Source organism: Crocuta crocuta, unplaced genomic scaffold, assembly GCF_008692635.1.
Source record: "Crocuta crocuta isolate KB4526 unplaced genomic scaffold, BGI_CrCroc_1.0 scaffold138, whole genome shotgun sequence".
Classification (NCBI taxonomy): domain Eukaryota; kingdom Metazoa; phylum Chordata; class Mammalia; order Carnivora; family Hyaenidae; genus Crocuta; species Crocuta crocuta.
Window position 1 is genome coordinate 6,120,139 of NW_027532585.1, and position 21,132 is coordinate 6,141,270.

At 32.4% G+C, this 21,132-nt stretch overlaps 1 protein-coding gene across 1 annotated transcript in view; it reads right to left on the reverse strand.

Annotated features, from left to right (window-relative positions):
• ATRNL1 (attractin like 1) overlaps positions 1-21,132 on the reverse strand; it is a 767,076-nt gene that overhangs the window by 418,117 nt on the left and 327,827 nt on the right. The window contains exon 25 of the mRNA XM_077779526.1: positions 428-489. Within this exon, the coding sequence (XP_077635652.1) occupies positions 428-489 (62 nt within the window). The remainder of the gene's footprint in view (positions 1-427; positions 490-21,132) is intronic.

Consider the following 21,132-nt stretch of genomic DNA (forward strand, 5'->3'; position numbering starts at 1 on the left):
TCCACATTAGAAGCTCACTGAGGATAGAAACTGTATTCCCTACAGATTTTTAGCATGTAGCTAAGCACATATGATAATTACCTGACAAAGAACTGAATTAACTGTATGACATATACCTAATCAATATATGACTATACTGTTAATTTCATTAATTAAAGCAGGCTTTAATTACTTATGTGACAGGAACACAAAGTTATCTTCCTTCCACTGATTCCATTAGCAATTATATAGTATGACAGCAAAATAATCTTGAAAAGTACATTTCAAGTATGCTTCCTCTGCTCTGTTATATATTTAAGTATATATATTTATTCAAGACACACCATTGATATTTTAAGTTTAAAGACTTGATAAACTACCAAACAGGCTGACAGAACATTATCAGAATATAAGTTTAATAAATTTAAAGTCAGTAAAAGCCAATTACCTGAAGAAGGTGACAAAAAACTGCACAAGATCCATGATTGTATTGTGTTGTGAAAATGCAATCTGAAAGATCAAAATAAAAGAAAATATGAAACTTAATCTATGTTCTTCTCCAATATCTGTCGTGACATTTCATGGCATAGGTAAATACAATATTTTTAAACCATCAAAAGGTTTAGATCATTATATTATAAATCATATGTGTTGAAATCGAAACTTCATCTAGAACATCTAATTAAGTCAACAACTGACAATGATAGCCCTGACAGAGGCTATTACATTAAATGGTTTCAGAAAACTATTAGGAAATTACTTCAAGTGTATGCTATGTTTCATGTGCAATTCTGACATATTAAGTGTGTTTAACTAAAACATGTAAATGAGTTTCTACATTTAATAATGATCACAGTTTGTATCAGTACAAGTAATAATTGCTTAGAAGTCAAAAAAAATTTCAACTCTTAAGGAAATAGAGAGCTTGTTTTTATGTATATACATATATATACATATAAGTGTATGTATATACTTTTATATATATACACATATAAGTGTATGTATATACTTTTATATATATACATATATATGTGTATATATATACATACACACATACACACACACAAGTATATATTTTAAGTTTATTTACTTTGAGAGAGAGCATATTGGGGAGGGGCAGAGAGGGAGAAAGAGAATCTTAAGCAGCCTCCATTTTCTCATCAAGGAACCTGATGTGGGTCTGAAACTCACAGTGAGATCATGACTTGAGCCAAAATTGAGTCAGGTACTTAAGCAACTGAGTCACCCAGGCATCCCCTCCCATATATTTTTGTCTAGACAAGCTGTACACATGCATATAACTATTTGTTACACTCTACTCAAAAATAAAACATGTCACTGGTTTTCATAATTTCATGTTATTAAGAAATGAATTTTTAAGGGTGCCTGGGTGGCTTAGTTGGTTAAGCTTCTATCTCTTGATTTTGGCTCAGGTCATGACTCACAGTATTGTAAGTTCGAGCCTGGAGTCAGGCTTTGCACTGACAGTGCAGAGCCCACTGGGATTCTTCCTGTCTCTCTGCCCCTCCCCTGCTTACACTGTCTCTGTCTCTTTTAAGCAAGTAAACATAAAAAAAAAGAAAGACGTGAATTTTGAGAGGTAAAACTAGCCAATAAGCTAAAGTTGTTCTACATTTCTACTAACAGAGGTTACACTGTATCACAATCTTGAGGAAGTACTATATAGCGTATTAGTCAATAGTACAGTATCTGAATGGACAATTTCTGATTCTGAAATCTACCTTTCCACCTACTAGGTATAAATATTTTGAAAAACTTATTTTTGTCTCAGCTGTCCCATATGTGAAAGGTAAAAATAAAAGTACCTACTTCATAGTGCTAGAGGAAAGATTAGGTAAATTAATAAAAATAAAATTCTTGCCATAATATCTGGCATGTAGCAGGTATAATACATAGTATTATACTTTTACATCATGTATAGAAGAGATGGTCAACATAAGTGAATTTTCCCAGACAGATGAGTCTAAACGATTAGGTACTGAAATTTCTTTTTCCTTTAATAATCTTTATGAAAATCATTCAAAAACATGGAATTGAATTTTCACTTCCAGTAAAAATGGCATAAAAGGGATGAGGAATCTCTCCTCCCTTAAACTAGAAAACTATACAAAGTATATGAAAATAAATTTTAGAAACTGGACAAAAAGCAGAGGAAGACATAATCCATCAGGTAAAGGAATACAAAGGAGACGAGCCTTACAATTATCCATCTTTAAGTGCAAAGAAATAACAGTAAGGAATTTAGATGGCAATATAAATAAGAAATATCAGCATTTCTTATATAAAATAAAGAATTTTAGTCAGTTGAGAAGATGGTTAAATTTGTGGCATATATGTGATGGCATAAATACAGTGACATTCATTTCCAAAAAGCTTCTAAGTATTTGAAGAATTACAAAGCACTTATACAGAGACTGAGGAAAGATAATTGCTGTAGGAGATTGGTTATAGGTGAAAATGTCTTAAAAGATTGAAGAAAAAATATTTTTAAATGGAAAAAATACAAATGAATTTTCTTTCCAGGTGACTGTCCACAAGAGTGGGTCAGGAACAGATCTTGCCCTTTCTGGGTTCACATAATTAAGTACCCTGGAACAAACACATGTTTTGAGACAAGTAAGCAAAACACTGATACATATGAAAATATTTACAATTTCCTACATTTTTTCAAAGAAATCTGACTAAATAAAGTAGGAGTTAAAGGAAGGGCCTACAAGTTACAATCATGAACTAAAGCACTAGAACATTTTAAAATTTCAACTATACTATCTATCTATACCTATTAATATAAAGGAAGAAAAAGCTTTCACAAGAAATATGACTAATATTTTCACCCCAGCTTATATGTAGAAGATAATCTGGGATTCCACTACCAGGGGGTGTGAGACACCTAGACTTTCCAAATTAACGCACTTTCTAATATGTCAAAATGATAGCTGCAGTTCTTCACAAATTAAGTGACAGCGTAATGCTTGAACATGAAGTAAAGTACTGTTTGAAGACACTGACCAACTTTTGTTACAGGTAACACTCTACTACTTTTCACAATGAGGCACATAATGGTGGGATAAAAATTGATGGGGGAGGTATGTGTCAGAAACTGTATCTGAAATATAAACTGCCTTAAAAACAGAATCCAGTGACACCCCAAAGTAACAAATCTGTTAACATAAATGCACCCAATAGGAAATACAGACTTGGCACAAGCAATCTCTGTGCTCATCTGGGTGCTAGCGCCTCAAGTTGAAGGTATCCCATATTGTCTGTTCAAAAGGAAAGTCAGCATTACAAAGCACTGTGCAAATCTTTCAAAATGTTGCTCCACCTGAGACTTCCTATAGGAAATTCTATAGGAGACAACCTCTGGAAACATTATGTCAGACAGCTCACACTAAGCGACAGGCTTAATAATACTGGACTGATTCTAGAAACGGAAGGCAGATGTAAGGATGATTTAATATCATTGGTGAACAAGGCCAAACAGACACTAACTCAAGCAGATTCCCTCATATCAGGTGCCAGTTTATTCATCCATCAAATATTTCACTTAATACCTATTGCATTCTGAATACCACATCAAGTCCTTGGATGTATCAGTGAAAAATAACATCAAAATTCTTAATAGCGTTGGTGAGGGTGGACAAAAGCAATAAAAATAACCTACACAGTTTGTTAGAGGTAAGTGCTAACGGGGAAAAAACATTAAAAGTATCCTATTTTGGGTAACATAGTGTGTCAACTATACTTCAATTTTAAAACATATTCTATTTTTTATACTAACGTGTGTAAGACAAGAAATCACTCCTTGGTGTGTAAAAGTGTGCAAAATTGTTGGGAAGGTATAGGAGGAAAGGTAAGGGGAGCAGAAAAACAGGAAACACAGCATTAGGTTCAGATGCGTCTGGCTGTCCTTGGTCTCTCTCTATTTAGAAAAGAATCCAGCAGCTCCTGGATCCTTCCACTGAACCTGGAAGGCACACTGGGAAAGGAATAAAGATAGAGGGGGAGAATCGTTCTAAGTGATGCTGAGCAACTGGTCTTCACATGGCTAACTACATATCATCCAGATAAGACCCCAAATACCCCATTTCTCTCAAACACTCTCTGAAGTAGGTGCTGTCTCCCTTACTCCATACTCTTGTGTGAACTTATTTCTCCTATACTGCAGTCTGAAACTATCTTATTTTATTGGCTGATCATTAGTTAAAATGTCTTTCTCCACTAAAATGTAAGCTCTGTGAGAATAGCAGCCTTGTTCATCTTGTTCATAACACTATTCCAGCACCTAGAACAGCAATTGGCACATAGTAAGCACTTAATAAAAGTTTGCTGAAAAAATGAATAAATTTAATAGCAAAATTTAACAAAAGAATATACTCAGGACTTCATATAGTCTTACTAAGATCCAGGAGAGGAAGCTGGTACAGATGTTATTTTGAAAAACATTTTTAAGTTTTTATTCACTTGAATTTCTTTCATAAATCAGTATTCATAGGACTAGAACTGCCTCCAAATTACAGATCATATTTTTACTTATAAAATTGATATTTATTATAAAGTTCAGAATCTTAGAAAACGTGTTCCTTGCATAAAATTTTTCTATTTTTAATCAAAGAAAAATGTTATAAGATCTACCAAAAATGATTTCTTAATTTATATTTTTATCTCAGCATCTCAATTTCAAAAGCAAACACTTTTAACTATTCTGAACTATGTTCGCTTCTATAAATTTCTTTCAGAAGGTGAATCAGATCAGACTACAATCTCCTCATCCAAAATAGGTTGCATTACATGAAACATTATCTTCTAAAACAAAAAAAAAGACTGCCTTAAAAGAGTGATCATTTAGCCAATTTTATTTAGTAAACAGTAAGTCAAATCAGTAACAACACCCTAAATTTGTAGTGTCCCTGAGAGTATATCTCCTGAGGATATAAAATAATTCTGACCCTAAATTCTGTAATGGTCTAATTGGAAAGATTTCTTTTTTTTTTTTTAATGTTTTATTTATTTCTAGGAGAGAGAGAGAGAGAGAGACAGNCAGCACAGAGCCCGACGCGGGGCTCGAACCCAGGAGCCACGAGATCATGACCTAAGGGAAAGTCGGACGCTTAACAGACTAAGCCACCTAGGCGCCCCTAATTGGAAAGATTTCTATTGGTTGATGCCATTGCTAGAACACGGCTCTTTGCAGATAATCGGTATGCTCTATTTTGGTTCTGTGGTCATTCCCACAAAAAATATGAGAAGTTTATTCAAGACGCATTTAAAGTTAGTTTTAAACTTTAGCCAGCAGAAATGTACCCCTGAAATTCCTTTTTCTAGAAGGAAGTCATTTATCTAATAATTATTTGAAGAAATGTAATCAAAATTAAGAGACCAATTATGGTAAATGGTAAAATCTCATAATATCTTAATTTTTTCATGTTTTTAAAAAGCCTCCAAACAATTAAGTGACATGCTAAGAAACAGCTGAAACTATGGCAACAATAATAATATATTTTGATCACTTGATCTTACAGCAAATTCATATTGAAAACATGTCTAAAATCTAAAATTTGAATTTAAGTTATGTTACATTTTTCACTGACTAATAATAATGATCAACATTTTGAGTTTATGATTTGATGAAGAAAGCTGCATTAAATGCCTTTGGATAAAAAAGTAGATTAATAGCGTGGTATTTACCACAAATGTCAGAATTTGTAGGAGAGAAAAAAAATGTTAACTTGAAGGACAAAATGGTGTGTTTGTGTAAAATATCAGCCTGCCATAAATAAACTCTGATATAATATGACATAAACAAAAATGAAAATATAAAGGGATGTGCTGAAATTATCAAGCTCATCTAACAAACTGTTTTGAAAAGAGTAGTTCTTCAAACCAATGTTTGGATCATAGTCTTTCAAAATGCAGACATAAAAGCAAACTTATATAATGGAAGTTAGTCACCTAGTCAGATGTCAAAGACAAGCTGTTTCAGGCAAGCAATTCAAGATCTTGAGTTTTTATTTAATCAATATTTTAAGTAAATAAAAGCAAACTATGGCTTAAATTAGCTATTACTGGATAAAATCAACTGTGACAATCTATTCCAGGTAAGCATAAACTTCCTACAGATAATTAACATGCTCCTTCTTAATATAACTTGTGCCACTCCTGATAAAGTAATATGTCAAAATATAGAGTTAAATGGAAAATGAATGTAATAAAACCTATTTCTGGATAAAAATATGTGGGATGAACATACAGGCAAGTCTGTATAATTATTACACAAATTGGTCTAATTATAAATTATTGAACATTGTTTATAAAATGTATTGGGTTTAATTCTTTTTAGAGCAAATTAATTGTCTTAGCGAAGGTACTTTTCTCCTGGCATTAATGCAAAAACTTACCGGGTTTCTCTGTCTTAACATCATACCCCTCTGGTCACTCCTCACCCAGCTGACAAAATACTCTTTTTAAAAATAAAAAATGGTTTCTGTAATTCACCTCTTCACAATTCCATACTCTCCTAACTAATACTGATACATCATTATTAACCAAAGCCCATAATGTATTCAGATGTCCTTTTTCTACTCCAGGATACAAGATAACATTTAGTCATTATGTCTCCTTGGCTTCTCTTGGCTATGATAGTTTCTCAGACTTTCTTTGGTTTTTATTATTTTCACAGTTTTGGTGGAATGCACATCAAGCAGCATTTGTAAAGTGTTTTTCTTACGATTAGACTAAGGTTACAGGTTTTTTAAAGGAGGAGCACAGAGATTAAGTGCAATTTTTATCACTTCATACCAAAGGTATAGACTATCAGTGTGATTTATTTCTGTTGATGTTAACCTTACTGACCTGGCTGAAACAGTGTTTGTCAAGTTTCAGTTTCTCTCTGTAAAATTACTCTTTTTACTACTTTCCCTTATTGTACTCTTGTGAAGGAAGTTCTCATGTACATCTAAGAAGTGGGAAATTACAGGCTATCTTCTTTGGCACATGCTATCTACATAAATTATTTGGAAATGTGGAGTTTGTCTATTTATTTATTTAATGATTTATTTCAGTATGGACCCATGTATATCTGTTTTATACTTTGCAGTATGATCCAGTATTACCTTACTTTGTTGTTGAAATTGTTACAGCTTTAGTCATTTTGATTTCTTTCATTTGGTTCTTGTGTCCTTTTGAGATATTCCCATAATTGTGTGTTTTGTTTTTGTTTTAATGCTTCCTTACTTTCTAGCAGTACAAGATACTCCAAGATCACCTTGTATATTTGCTACACTAGTCCTTGAGTCAACCATTTCCTCCACGGAGTTTCTTTACTTGAGAATGGTGTTAGAATCCAAACCCTAGGCAGTAGGTTTGCTTGTTACTACTATGTTGTCATGGTTTCTAAGCCCTCTTGGCCCACAGAACAATGAAATATATGTGCACGTGCTAACTTGTGTATATACACACATATCTAGAAATATTACTAAACATATAAGCATCTGTATCTATATTAAGCTAACCATGAGTTCATACTGATGTCTGTACATGTTTGTAGGATGGCTTTCATCATATAGAGGAATATTCCATATATATTCCATATACAGTAAAAGCTTGGATTGCGAGTAACTTGTTCTGTGAGTGTTCTGCAAGATGAGCAAACATTTCTAATAAACTTTAACTTGATAAATGAACAATATTTTCCAATACGAGTAATATGTGATGCTAAACATCCCATGATCACAACTGAGCCAATGGTTCCTCTCTCTCTCTCTCTCTCTCTCTCCCCCCCCTTCTCACTGGGGGATTGTGGGGGACTGTCTCCCACGCTCAGATGCTTGGTCTCAGGCCATGGTGTTTGGCAGAAGTAAGTGATTTTTCAGACATTGGAAAATGCCCTCAACTGGCATTAATGTATTTTCTGTCATTTCAAAACACTTATGGATAATTCTTTGTTTTTCCATACAAGAGTAATCTTAGGAATGCTTTGCTTCATTGTAGGTCAGGTTGCCTGCAGATACAGACCCTTTCCTCTGCTGCCTTATTAATAGTTACATTAAACACAGTATATGACAAGAATACTGTAGTCAACATCCATGTGAGTGTATACAATAGTCCCCATGCAAAAATTTTGAAAAGAAGGGCAGTATGAAGAAGATGGTTATGGTGGAAGTGAAGACGATAATCATCAAGAAGTACCAATGAGGTATGTGAGGGATCGAAACTGCAAACTTTTATATGAAGTCTACATCTGTATCTCTTCTGCAAAGGAGGAGGAAGAAGAGGCAGAAGAATCACTCACTTCAAATGAGATTAGGGAGATGTGTAAAATGTGGGAGACAGTACAAAATTTTGTAGAAAAGCACTACCCAAGTAAGGCCATGGCACTGCAAGCAATTAATTTATTTAACGAAAATCCTATGTCACATTTCTGTGAAATCCTCAAAAGGAGGGAAAAGCAAGTGTCCTTGGATAGGTTCCTTGTTAAAGCTTCATGAAAAGAAAAAGATTCCACTGAGCCAATAGACAGCAGTGATGCCGATAGTGAAAGTCATCCTACACAATAACCCTCCTCTCTCATGTCTCCCTTACACTAGTTACAAAAGTTTTCAGAGGTAACTGCAGACTAATTTATTTTTCTTTATTATATTATACTATATTATAGTATTGTAATCATTTCTCATGAATATTTTTGGGTTGTGGAATGAATCATTATTTCTTATGGGGAAATTTGCTTTAATATACAAGTGTTTTGGATTACAAGCATGTTTCCAGAACAAATTATGCTCACAAACCAAGGTTTTACTGTATATTTTACTGTATATGTTCCATATATGTTATAATTTCATCAATATACAATGAATTATATATATATATGTTGGTTCTTTCAAAACCTCAATAAAGTTAGTAAGTCTCTAGTCAGATCAAGCAAAAAAGAGAGAAGTCACAAATTACAAAACATCAGGAATGAAAGAGGGGACATTATTATGGACCCTACAGAAATGAAAAGGATAAGAAGGTAATTTTTCAAATAAATTAGTGCCCATAAATTCAATATCCTTGAAAAATGGAAAACTTCACTGCAATACACAAAATATCATAGCTCTCTTAAGAAAAAATAAAAAAACAGTATTGTAACTATCAAGCATATTAGATTTCTCATTTAAAATCTTTAAACAACATGACCAAAACACAAAATAATCAACTACAGTCCTATGACTTCCTTGCAAAATTCTAAATATTTAAGTAAGAAGTAATATCACATCTACACATCTTCTTTTAGAACACAGAAAAGAACACTTTCATTAACACTTATTTTATGAAACCAGCATTATCCTGATAACAAAACCAAAGACATTATAAGAAAAAAAAATCTAGACAGAAATATCTTTCATTCATATAATAGCAGAATAAAATCATCAATAAATATTAGCAAGGTGAACCAAGCAATACATAAAAAGGATAATAAATCAATGTCAACTGTGGTTCATCCCAGAAATGCAAACCCGGTTCAACATTCAAAATTAATCAATGTAATTTACCAAGCCTAAAGACTAAAAGTGAATTATCAAAAGATCATTCCAGTAGATGCAGAAAAAGTATTTGAAAGAATTCAACATCAATTCTTGATTAAAAAAAAAACTGAGTAAAATAAGTGCACAAGAAAACTACTCTAGATTAAAGAACTTTTGAAAACCCTTTAGCTAACATAATACTCAATAGTGAAGGAGGGAATGCTTTCCCTTTGGCACTAGCAAAAAGGCAAGAATGTCTGCTTTCACAACTTCTCAATACCACACTGAAGCTCTTACCAGTGTGGTAAAACAAGAAAAAAATTTGGGAAAGAATTGGAAAGAAGAAGTAAAACTCTCTCTGTTTTCAGGCAGCATGATTTTTAATCCCCCAAACAAATATAAATAATAAATGAATTTAGTAATTTCATGGAATACAAATTAAAGTTATAGAAATCTATTGCATTTCTACATGCTAAAAATAAACAATTGAAAACAAAAGTGAAAAACTACAATTTATAACAGTATGAAAAACAAATTGAGTATAAGTTTGATGAAATATGTGCAAAACACATGTTGAATATTATAAAATACCAACAAAAGAAATCAAATTAGTCCTAGATAAACAGAGATATACTGTAGTCATGAATTACAAGATTCAACAGAATTATGTCAATTCTCCCCAGACTGACATATAAATTCAATGCAATCACAATCAAAATCTCAGAATTTCTTGCAGAAAGTAAAATAGATTCTAGTATCTATATGGAAAGGCAAAGAAACAGAATAGCCAAAACAATTTTTGAAGGAAAGAACAAAATTGAAAGACTCACAATATTTGATTCAATAATTACAAAAAAATCTATTATAACCGAGGCACTGTGAATGATGAAAGACAGACACATATCTGAATGCAACGGATAATCTAGAAATAAATGTACACAAACAGAATCAACTGATTCTTGAGAAAGGCTCTACGGTGATTCAATGAAGAAGAAAAAAAATACTCTGTTTAATAAATGGTGCTCAAACTACTAGACAATCAAATACAAAAAGTAAATGTCAGGCCATACACTGAAACATATAAAACAATTCAAAGTGAATCATATACCTTAATGTAAAAAATATTACTATAAAACAAAATTATAAAAATTATAAAATTACAGGAGAAAAATCCTTTTTAACTGCTTTAGGCTAGGATTTCTTAGATATACTATCAAAAACATGGTCTATTTAAAAAGAGAAACTGATAGTCATCAGGGAAATTCAGATCAAAACCACAATGAGATATCACATCACGCCAGTCAGAGTGGCTAAAATGAACAAATCAGGAGACTCTACATGCTTGGCAAGGATGTGGAGAAACGGGCACCCTCCTACACTGTTGGTGGGAATGCAAACTGGTGCAGCCCCTCTGGAAAACAGTGTGGAGTTTCCTCAAAAAGTTAACAATAGAACTCCCCTATGACCCAGCAATAGCACTGCTAGGAATTTACCCAAGGGATACAGAAATGCTGAGGCATAGGAGCACATGTACCCCAATGTTCATAGCAGCACTCTCCACAATAGCCAAAACATGGAAAGAGCCTAAGTGTCCATCAACAGATGAATGGATCAAGAAGATGTGGTTTATCTATACCATGGAATACTACATGGCAATGAGAAACAATGAAATCTGGCCATGTGTAGCAACATGGATGGACCTTGAGGGTGTTATGCTGAGTGAAATAAGTCAGGCAGAGAAGGACAAATACCATATGTTTGCACGTATAGGAGGATTAGGAGGAACTTAATGGAGGACCATGGGGGAGAAGAAGGGGGGAAATAGTGGGGGAGAGGGAGAGAGGCAAACCATGAGAGACTCTTGAATACTGAGAACAAACTGAGGACTGATGGGTGGGCAGGGAGGGGGGAGATGGGCATGGAGGAGGGGACTTGTGGGGATGAGCACTGGGTGTTATATGGAAACCAACTTGACAACAAACTATTTGTAAAAAAAAGAAAAAGAATACAGTTTAATCTGTAGACCTCCAAGCAAAAAAATGTCATTGTCCTACATAGAACATAAATAGACCAGATTCCATAGAAGAAATAGAAAAAGTGTCAGACCAAATTTACCAAAATAAAATGAACACATAAAAAGATATTTATAACTATATTTTTTTAATTTCAAATTTCCAACAATTTACAATGAAAATGCATAACCTAATAAAAATTATTTTTAGTATTAAAAATAAGTAAGATTACAAAGAAAACAAAATTGTGTGTTCTATGATATATAAAAATCATAGCAGTTTAAAAAATTATTTTTTTTACGATGGCAAATATCTAAAAATAACTATGGAGCCATATGAATATTAAAAAGAACTACTAAAAGAAATGTAAGAATATGTTAAAAATTAACATTACAATTTTTAAAGAGTTTAATTAAACTTCAAAGAAAAATTAGTGACTTTTTAAAAATAACTTCAATAGGGGTGCCTGGGAGGCTCAGTTGGTTAAGCATCTAACGGGCTCAGGTCATGATCTGACAGTTAATTCATGGGTTCGACCCCCAAGTCAGGCTCTATGCTGACAGCTCAGGGCCTGGAACTTGCTTTGGATTCTGTCTCCCCTCTCTGCCCCTCCCCCACTCATTCTCTCTCTCTTGCTTTCTCTGTCTCTCCCTCTCAAAAATAAATAGAAATTAAAAAAAAAAACTATAAAAAAGTTGGAGAACTTCTTAGATTTATTTTACAAATGGAAAGATTAAAGATTCTTTACATTTCCTTAGAAAACCATATTTTACATTTAAGCCATCTTATCTAATTCAAACAATTTTACTGCTTATAAAGAATAGTAAAAGCTGTAATATTTATTTTTTTAATTGTATTTATTTTGAGAGAGGCAAAGATAGCACAAGTGGGGGAGGGGCAGAGGGTGGGAGGGGGGAGAGAGGATCCCAAGCAGGCTCTGCACTGGCCTTGCAGAGCCCAATGTGGGACTCAAATCCATGAAGGAATGAGATCATGACTTGAGCCAAAACAAAGTCCCACTACTACCCGACTGAGCCACCCAAGTGCCCCAAATAGTAATAATTAAGATGAGGAGTTAACTAACTTCCTGTAAAGGGCCAGACAGTAAATACTTTCAGCTTTGTGAATAATATGGTCTCTGTTTTTACTACTCATCTCTGAAATTACAGTGTCAACTTGATATATCTTCCTTCTCTGAACCCTAGAATATCTATACTCATCATAACCAATTTTATTTTGTAGCTGTCACAAATCTTTTCATTGCTCTCTATAAGAATGTTTCCGAAGTATTATTTTACATATTCCTCACATTTACACTTTCCGATTAGTAAAATTAATATATTAGGTAACAAATAAAAATAATTAACATTTTCCAATACCACTTCTAGAACTTATGCCAATGTAGATTTAATGACAAAAGATTTGAAGCTTTAAAAATAGGAAAACATATGTTTGAAAACATACGTGATAAATTCCTCAAGCCTATAACTATTTGGAAAACAACAACAAATAACAACAACAATAACAACAGGAGGAGGATATATAAAATAATGTGTCTTTGGGTAATCTGAGGAAAAATTACATTTATATCAGCACATTTATACTATAACCCTTACTTTTCAAACCATATGCATAAAACTCTTTTACTTTAATTTCTACTTATCCAGTAGGTTTCCACCTTATTATGTGCTCAAATTACTAATTTTATACGTTCAAAATGCTAATACACTGGTGATAAAAATTTACAGACACTAGCATTAGTATTCTGTTCTTTTCTATTTTGCTCTGTATAAGTTAACCGTTATTAGTAAGGGGATATACCTAGTCTACTATGGAAATTGGAAATGCAAATTGAAGGATGATTCCTAACATCATTCTCATAAAAAAAATTAAATCTAAATTATGACATCAGTTTGCAGATTGACTTAATAGTAAATTACCAAATCCCATTTACTCAGAAACAGGTAATTTAGATTCAATCTAATTTAATTTAATTTAAGTGGTGATGTATAAGTGGTGATGAGTAGTACTATTGTGGGAGAATACGAAGTACTTATGCTTAGTGCACTCTTTGTTTTTCAAGTTATTAGCATTGCAGTTATAGTAGTGATTTTTCCCTTTTTTTATTATCAAGATTCAGCTGCATGGCATCACAAGTCATAAAGAATTAAGTGTTACCAAAATAAAATCTCACTTAGGAAATGATGCAAATCAACTCAGTAGCATGATTCCTATCATTTCAAAAAAAAAAAAATTTGTGCTTAATTTATTACATTATTGACATATTTATCATATAACATTGCTGCTATATATGTCACAGTCACAAAATGTTTAAGGATATTTGAACGTTAAAGTGGATAGCAATCTAAAGTAGAAAATACTCTACTGAAGACAATGAAAAAATTGTTAAAAACTAGAATAATTTACATTAAATTAAAACACTTTCTTAAATATATTAATCAAATAATACATTAAATGGCAGAGGATCTCAAGGGCCAAATTAAAGTCTGAATAATTGTGTAGAAATAGTCACCTACTGAAAATTTCCTACTCTGGTAAATGTGTTATGAACTGACAGAAAAAAATAAATAATTTTCTTGACTTCTAGAACTCCATAAGTATAAGATTTATGACACCATATAAGAATTAAACTTTTATAATACATAAACTCAGTAATACCAAGTAAAAGAGAAAAATTTGGTGCAATACTTACAAAAAACAAAACAAAAATCCTCAAGAAAAATGTTGAGGACACTTTCATAAACATGAAAAAAAAAATCACTGGGCCAGTAGGTTTTGGCAGTAACAATATTTTCAGAATGAGAGGTCATAATTTGTCCTTTAACTTAGCAATTATCACATTCTTTACCAACATACAGACTTGATACCACAAGGACTTCTTTTTTGTTACACAATTCACACTAAAATATGTTACAGACAAATAAAATAATTTATTAAAAAATTTTAAAATTTAATGAGATTATTAAGGAAAAGGACAAGAGATAGATAAAACCAAACATTTGATATTACAACATGTAATAAAATATACATTATTAAAAAGAGAGAAGTACAACTATTTTAATGAAAATGTAATACAAATACTATTATTTTGGTCAGGATCTTTATATAGTAAAATCAGCTTATTTTTTTAAAGTTTATTTGTGTTGAGAAAAAGAGATGGAGGGTGAGAGAGAATACCAAGCAGGATACACACTGTCAGCACAGTGCCCGACATGGGCCTGAAGTCAGGAACCATGAGATCATGACCTGAGCCGAAGTCAGATGCCTAGTTGACAGAGTCACCAGGTACCCCTATAATAATATCAGTTTAAACAATTCTCCATTTATTTTTACTTTTACCCCATGTCTAAAGATAGATACACATTTATAATAAATATTTTATGCAGATATATGTAATATTCCATATTCATTGATAATACCCAGTTCATTAATTGCCAAAAAGAATTTGAAATCATTTACTTCTTCACCCTCAAACTGCATTAAACTATTTTTATTTCATGAATTCTAACTTTTCAAAAAAATCTATTACCTACTTAAAACAAAGTATGCAAGGAAAATAGCTCAAAAGTCCCTAATAAGAAACTTTTCACATAATTACCATTTTATTGGTATCATTATGGTAAGAACACTAACTACTCTCATAGCAACTTTCAAGTACCTAACTGTATTGTTACCTATAGTCACCAAGATGTACATTAGGTTCCTGGAACTTACTCATCTTACAACTGAAAGTTTTTACCCTTGACCAACATGCCTTCATTTCCAGCACCTGTTAACTCCTCAGCTCCTGGCAACAACCATTTTACTCAGTTTCTATGAATTCAATATTTTTAGATTCTACGTATAAACAAAATCATACAACATTTGTATTTCTCTGACTCATTTCACTTAGCATAATGCCCTCAAGGTCCTTCCATGTTGTAGCAAAAGGCAGAATTTCTTTCTTTGTCATGGTTGGATAATGTTCCATTGTATGTATATACATATATATATATACATATATATAGGTATACCACATTTTCTTCATCCATTCATCTGTAGATGGACATTAGGGGGTTTCCATTATTTGGCTATTGTAAATGATGCTGCAATGAACATGACAATGCAGCTATCTCTTCATATATACACCCAGAAAAGAAATTGTTGAATCATTTGGTAGTTCTATTTTAAAGTTTTGAGGAACCATACTGTTGTCCATGGTAGTTATATTAATTTACATTCCTGCCAACAATGAATCCTCACCAGGATTTGTTCTCTGTTTGATAACAGCCATTCTAAAGGTGTGAGTTGATATTTCATTATGGTTTTGATTTGCATTTCCCTGTTAAGTGGCATAGAGTACTAAATAGTTGGCTATTTGTTAGTCTTCTCTGGAAAATTGTCTATTCAGTTCTGAAATTGGGTTTTGTTGGTTTGTTTTTTGTTTTTACTATTGAGTTGTGGGAGTGTATTTTGGATATTAACCCCTTATCAGATATGTGATTTGCAAATATGTTCTCCATTCTGTAGGTTGCTTCTTCAACTTGCTGATGATTTCTTGTGCTATGTGGAAGCTATTTACTTGATTTGCAGGGGCCCTGTAAATCAGCTAAGGCTCTTGGTTTTGAACAAATGTTTCAGATGTGAAAGTTGCTATGTAGTTAATGTTCTCATCATAACAACACTAAAATGGTAAATATCTGAGGTAAAGAATGGGTTAACTAACCATATTTTGGTAAACATTTCACAATATATACATTACGAAAGGATTATATTGTACACCTTTAATTTACGCATGTTAACTATATCTTAATAATGCTGGGAAAAAGCTGAAAAACAAAATAATCCAATTCTCTGTTGTTTCCAAACAAAGTATAGCTACCTTCAGAATAATGTCCATTGTTCTGTTCACCACTTTTCCCAAAGTACTAATGGAATGGGATGATAGTCAAAAAAGAGGACATAGAATAGTGTGGTCAGAAAAGAATGCCCTATGTGACAAGCTGAAATGTAAGTCTAATTTACCTAATTTCCTAATCATATGAGAACGTTTTAAAATTAAATAATTTTCAGTGTTTCTATCATTTAAATTCAACTCCATAAAAAAGAAACTTTTTGTGAATCAAACATCTATCAATTACTACATTTTAATAATTAAATGGTATAAAAATTTACTCATCTATTTAAAAATGTAATATCTTATAGTGTGATTGTAAGACTATTGAATCATTAAGTATTAGAGATAGTCAGAAAGCCACATATATCTTCTTTACAATATTTATGACTACAATAGAGCCTTTACTCAGTTATGGAAGTAGAATGCTCACTATTAAGTCTGGCAAACCAATCTTTTGGACAACTCTATCCATAAGAACTTTTGCCATAAAATGCATTATATTTCTCTATAACATCTACTGACTGATTTTAATTCTATTTTCTAGGATTACATCAAAATTCTTTACCATGTAAAAGTTCAACTCATCAATTCTTCTTCATACAATATAATTGCCACCTGTAGTTTACCATTTCTGGGTGTACCCCAGTTTGCTAATGTCCCTATTACTGTGAGCAACCAGGACTGGATATCTTCCATACGCTTATAGTACAATAAAATCAAGCAGGATTTTGTGACTAAATCATGGACTATATTTTTGGGCACATTACTTTTGAAATGCCTATTATATATCAAGTGGGCAGACCAGAAAGTTGCTCGATATGCACATCTAGTATTTATAAAAAAGGCCTGGCCTTAGGTATAAGTTTAGAAATAATAGTCACCTAGTGACCTGAAGACTTCCATCTTAATTTTCAATGCCCCTTTCACCAGAGTCATATGGTGGCCATCCCCCATATCCAGTGCTTTTCAGAATAGCCATCAGTCCTAGGCCCGAATATTTGCCCAAGAATTTCAAATTATCTTCAAAAGTTTATTTGAAAAATACAAGAGAAATGAGCAATGGGAAAGGAGAATGAAAAAAAAAAAAACACCTCCATTTAGGCTGAGCATTTCACAATGTAATTAAATGTCAAATCACAAATCAATATGTTGTGACCTAAAACTGATACAATATTGAATGTCAACTATACCTCAATTATACATAAGTAAATAAATAACATTTAGCAATAAAAGCAATAAAATAAAATATAGAATATATATATGAATAGAACAAACTGACACACTGGAAGACCAGATGGAGGAGGAAGAAGGAGAGAAAAAACAAAATTTAAAAGAAAAACTAAGAGACATGGGAGAGGGAAATAAAATTGTGATCTGATATTAACATCAATATTATTAACAATAATATTAAGAATCTCAGAATGGCAAAGAAAAATGGACTGGAAGAAGTATTTGAAAGCACAGTGGAGATACATTTCCTTAAATTAAAAAAAAAGATGCATGAGTGAAAATCTAACATCTAGACATATTATAGTAAAATGAAAGAATATCAAATATGAAACAAAAAATCTTTTTTTAAGTTTTTTTATTTTGAGAGAGACAGAGACAGTGCAAGTGGGGGAAGGGCAGAGAGGCGGGGAGNCAAGAGTTTGATGCTTAACCACTGAGCCACCCAGGCACCCCTAAACAAAAAATTCTTAAGGGAGAAAAGAGATGAAGTTGCAAAAAGAGAGTATATCACACAAGTAGTAAGAATCAGAATGATGTGGCACTAATTTGAATATTTAAATCTGAGATGACATTTTATTAATAAAATATATAGTCTATAATTAGCAAGAAATTACATTATAACTTCTTCAATGTGAAGGCCTTTTCAGTTCCAGGTGACTACTTTTATTGACAATCAAAAGGTTTTCAGGCAAATAATATTAATTACAGCTAACACTGACTAAGCACTTATTATATATTTTGTATGACATTTTTATCTTTTTAATCTGTAAAACTACCCTATTAGGCAGAACTGTAAGATGGCCCACAAGATTCCCAGTCTCTAACGTACACGTCCTATATATCCCTTCCCTTGAATTAGAGAAAATGATGGAAAAGGTCACTCTTGATTAGAAAAATATAGTGATCTTCCCCTATTACTCCTGAACTTTAAAAGTTCCCTTTTATGCTCTGTAAGCTAGAAGTAGACATTTCTATTGCAACTCACTTTTCTCTGCACAACAGTGCTCATTACTGGGGTTGGGGTTGTCTTGAGTTCAGGTCAGAGAATTCCAGGGGAAAAATGGTAATCTGACCAGTTCACTTGTCTTTAAATTTTAACAGATTCTTTAATCTGCCTATTGATGATTACTTTTCAGAGACCTCCAAATGGCTATCTCATGAATTCTGTCCAGATATTTTTGGTTGTGTTCAGTGGGAAAAAAAGGTTGCCATGTGTTTATACCACCTTACATCTTACCCAAAATAGGAATGTTTCCAAGGACTGATCCAGTAAACTGCCTTTTATTAGTTTTTATTAAAACTACCCTACGACTGTTTTTTTTGTTGTTGTTAAAAGTTCCTCATGTGTTTCAGAAGTATATCAATTCTGTCATTGCTGTATGATATGTTTTCTCTCATATCTCATACATATATATCTACACACACACGTTACTTTTTATGCTAGTGATATGATACCTATGATCTTTTATCTTAGTGATATAAGATACTTTATTCCTCATATCCTATTAACTAATAAGAGTGAAAAGCAGGGTAAAATCTCTGCAATGAATTTGTCTACACACACACACACACACACACACACACACACACGCACACATGCATACATGCACATACAGAGGCAATTACCATAGATTTCATAGACATCTTTAAGTCTTAAAAGAGGGAAATAGCACAGTATTAAGAAAGGTTCAAACAATGAGAAAATGGAATTCTAGAGAGAGAAGTATTCATGTTAAGAGAAAATTACATGAAAAGATGCATTTATAGTGGCTAGAAGAAAGAACACCTGAATAGATTACTAATTTAAATATGAAATTTCCACTACTTAAAACTGTGGGGGCTATATTGTCTACTAGGCTGAAATCATTTGTATTTCTATTGGAGAAAATTCATTCATACTACTGTTGGACAAGAATCTTTTCTAATACTATTGTAAGACAAAACTTATTTGCATCTCTATTGTCTTTTATAGGTATAAATATCAATCATTTAAAAACTATACATTATTGCAAATAAAAGCAAATCAATCAAAGTTACACAACTTAGAGATTCAGATAAACCCATGGGGAATATTCTATACAACACCTAGCATAATACTGATAGGCTGGACAAAAATTAGTTTTGCCTATTTCCAAGTTTTGTACAATCTTTTCCCTAATCACCTTTCAAATCATAATCTCCAGAAAGTACTCTTGGTCCCCAAACAGTTGATTTCATGGTGTTTTCACAGCAAGAATTGTTAATCAACATAAATATAATCTCTTAGGCTCATCACCAAATCTAAAGTGTTTTGTTATTAAGCTACCACTAATTCAAGAAAATTAATTTCTGTAGATCAAAAAGAGAAAGGTCTTGATCATATATCAATTAGAAAACAGGTTATTAAATATACCACAATATCCCCATACAAATAATGCCACACTTTGAATTTTCTCATCAGTTCATCGAGTTCTACATAATTATAATTCCACTGGACTGTGGAACAGTAATGTTTCCATTAGCCTATACATGTTGAAGCTGCATATTGTACACACAAGTAGATTAAGGACTGTGTCATCTTCCAGTGGATCTATTACTTCTTTATCATCACACAACATCCCTCTTTAGCTCTAATGATGCATCTTGTTTTAAACTTTGCTTTGCCTGATTAATAGTGCTCTCTTTTCATTAGGTTTATATAAAACAGTTTGGGCACACTTTTATTTTCAATCATTTGAATCATTATATTTAAAGTATGTCTATTTTAAGCAGTTTTTGTTTTTTCAATTCTATATGACTGTTTTAGGCCTTTACTTGGTATATGTCATCCACTGAAATTTAATGTGATTACTAATGTAGTTGAGTTTATACTTATCATCTTACTATTTACTTTTTATTTTAACCACCTTTATTATGTACCTTTTTCTCTTTTCATAGTTTCTTGTGAGCCCATGAAATATTTTTATTAGTCAATTAAACTCCTTGATCAACTTGTTAATTCATTCTTTCCTTTATTCTTCTTTAGATTGACTCTAGAAACCATAAAAATTAAGGACTCTTAAAATTTACTATTTTTTTTTTTACCATTTAACTGATATTCCTAGACAGCCCTATCATTTTTCTTTATTAAAATTTTTTAATTTTTTTTTTTAGAGAGAGATACAGAGCATGAGTGGGTGAGGGGCAGAGGGAAAGGGAGACACAGAATCCAAAGCATACTCCATACTCTGAGCTGTCAGCACAGAACCCAACATGGGGCCTGAACTCATGAACCGTGAGATCATAACCTGAGTGAAGTCGGGTGCTTAAATGACTGAGCCAAGCAAGTGTCCCATAGCCCTATTGATCTTTGAATTACTGTTGTCATGTATTTTTTTGTTCTATACATATTTTAAACTTTATGAGCTTTTTTAATATTCAGTATTCACTTAAGTTTACCTATTCTGTTATTCTTCTTTTACCATCATCTCTATGTTTAGATCTGGGATCTCTTCCCTTTGGCCTAAGGTCC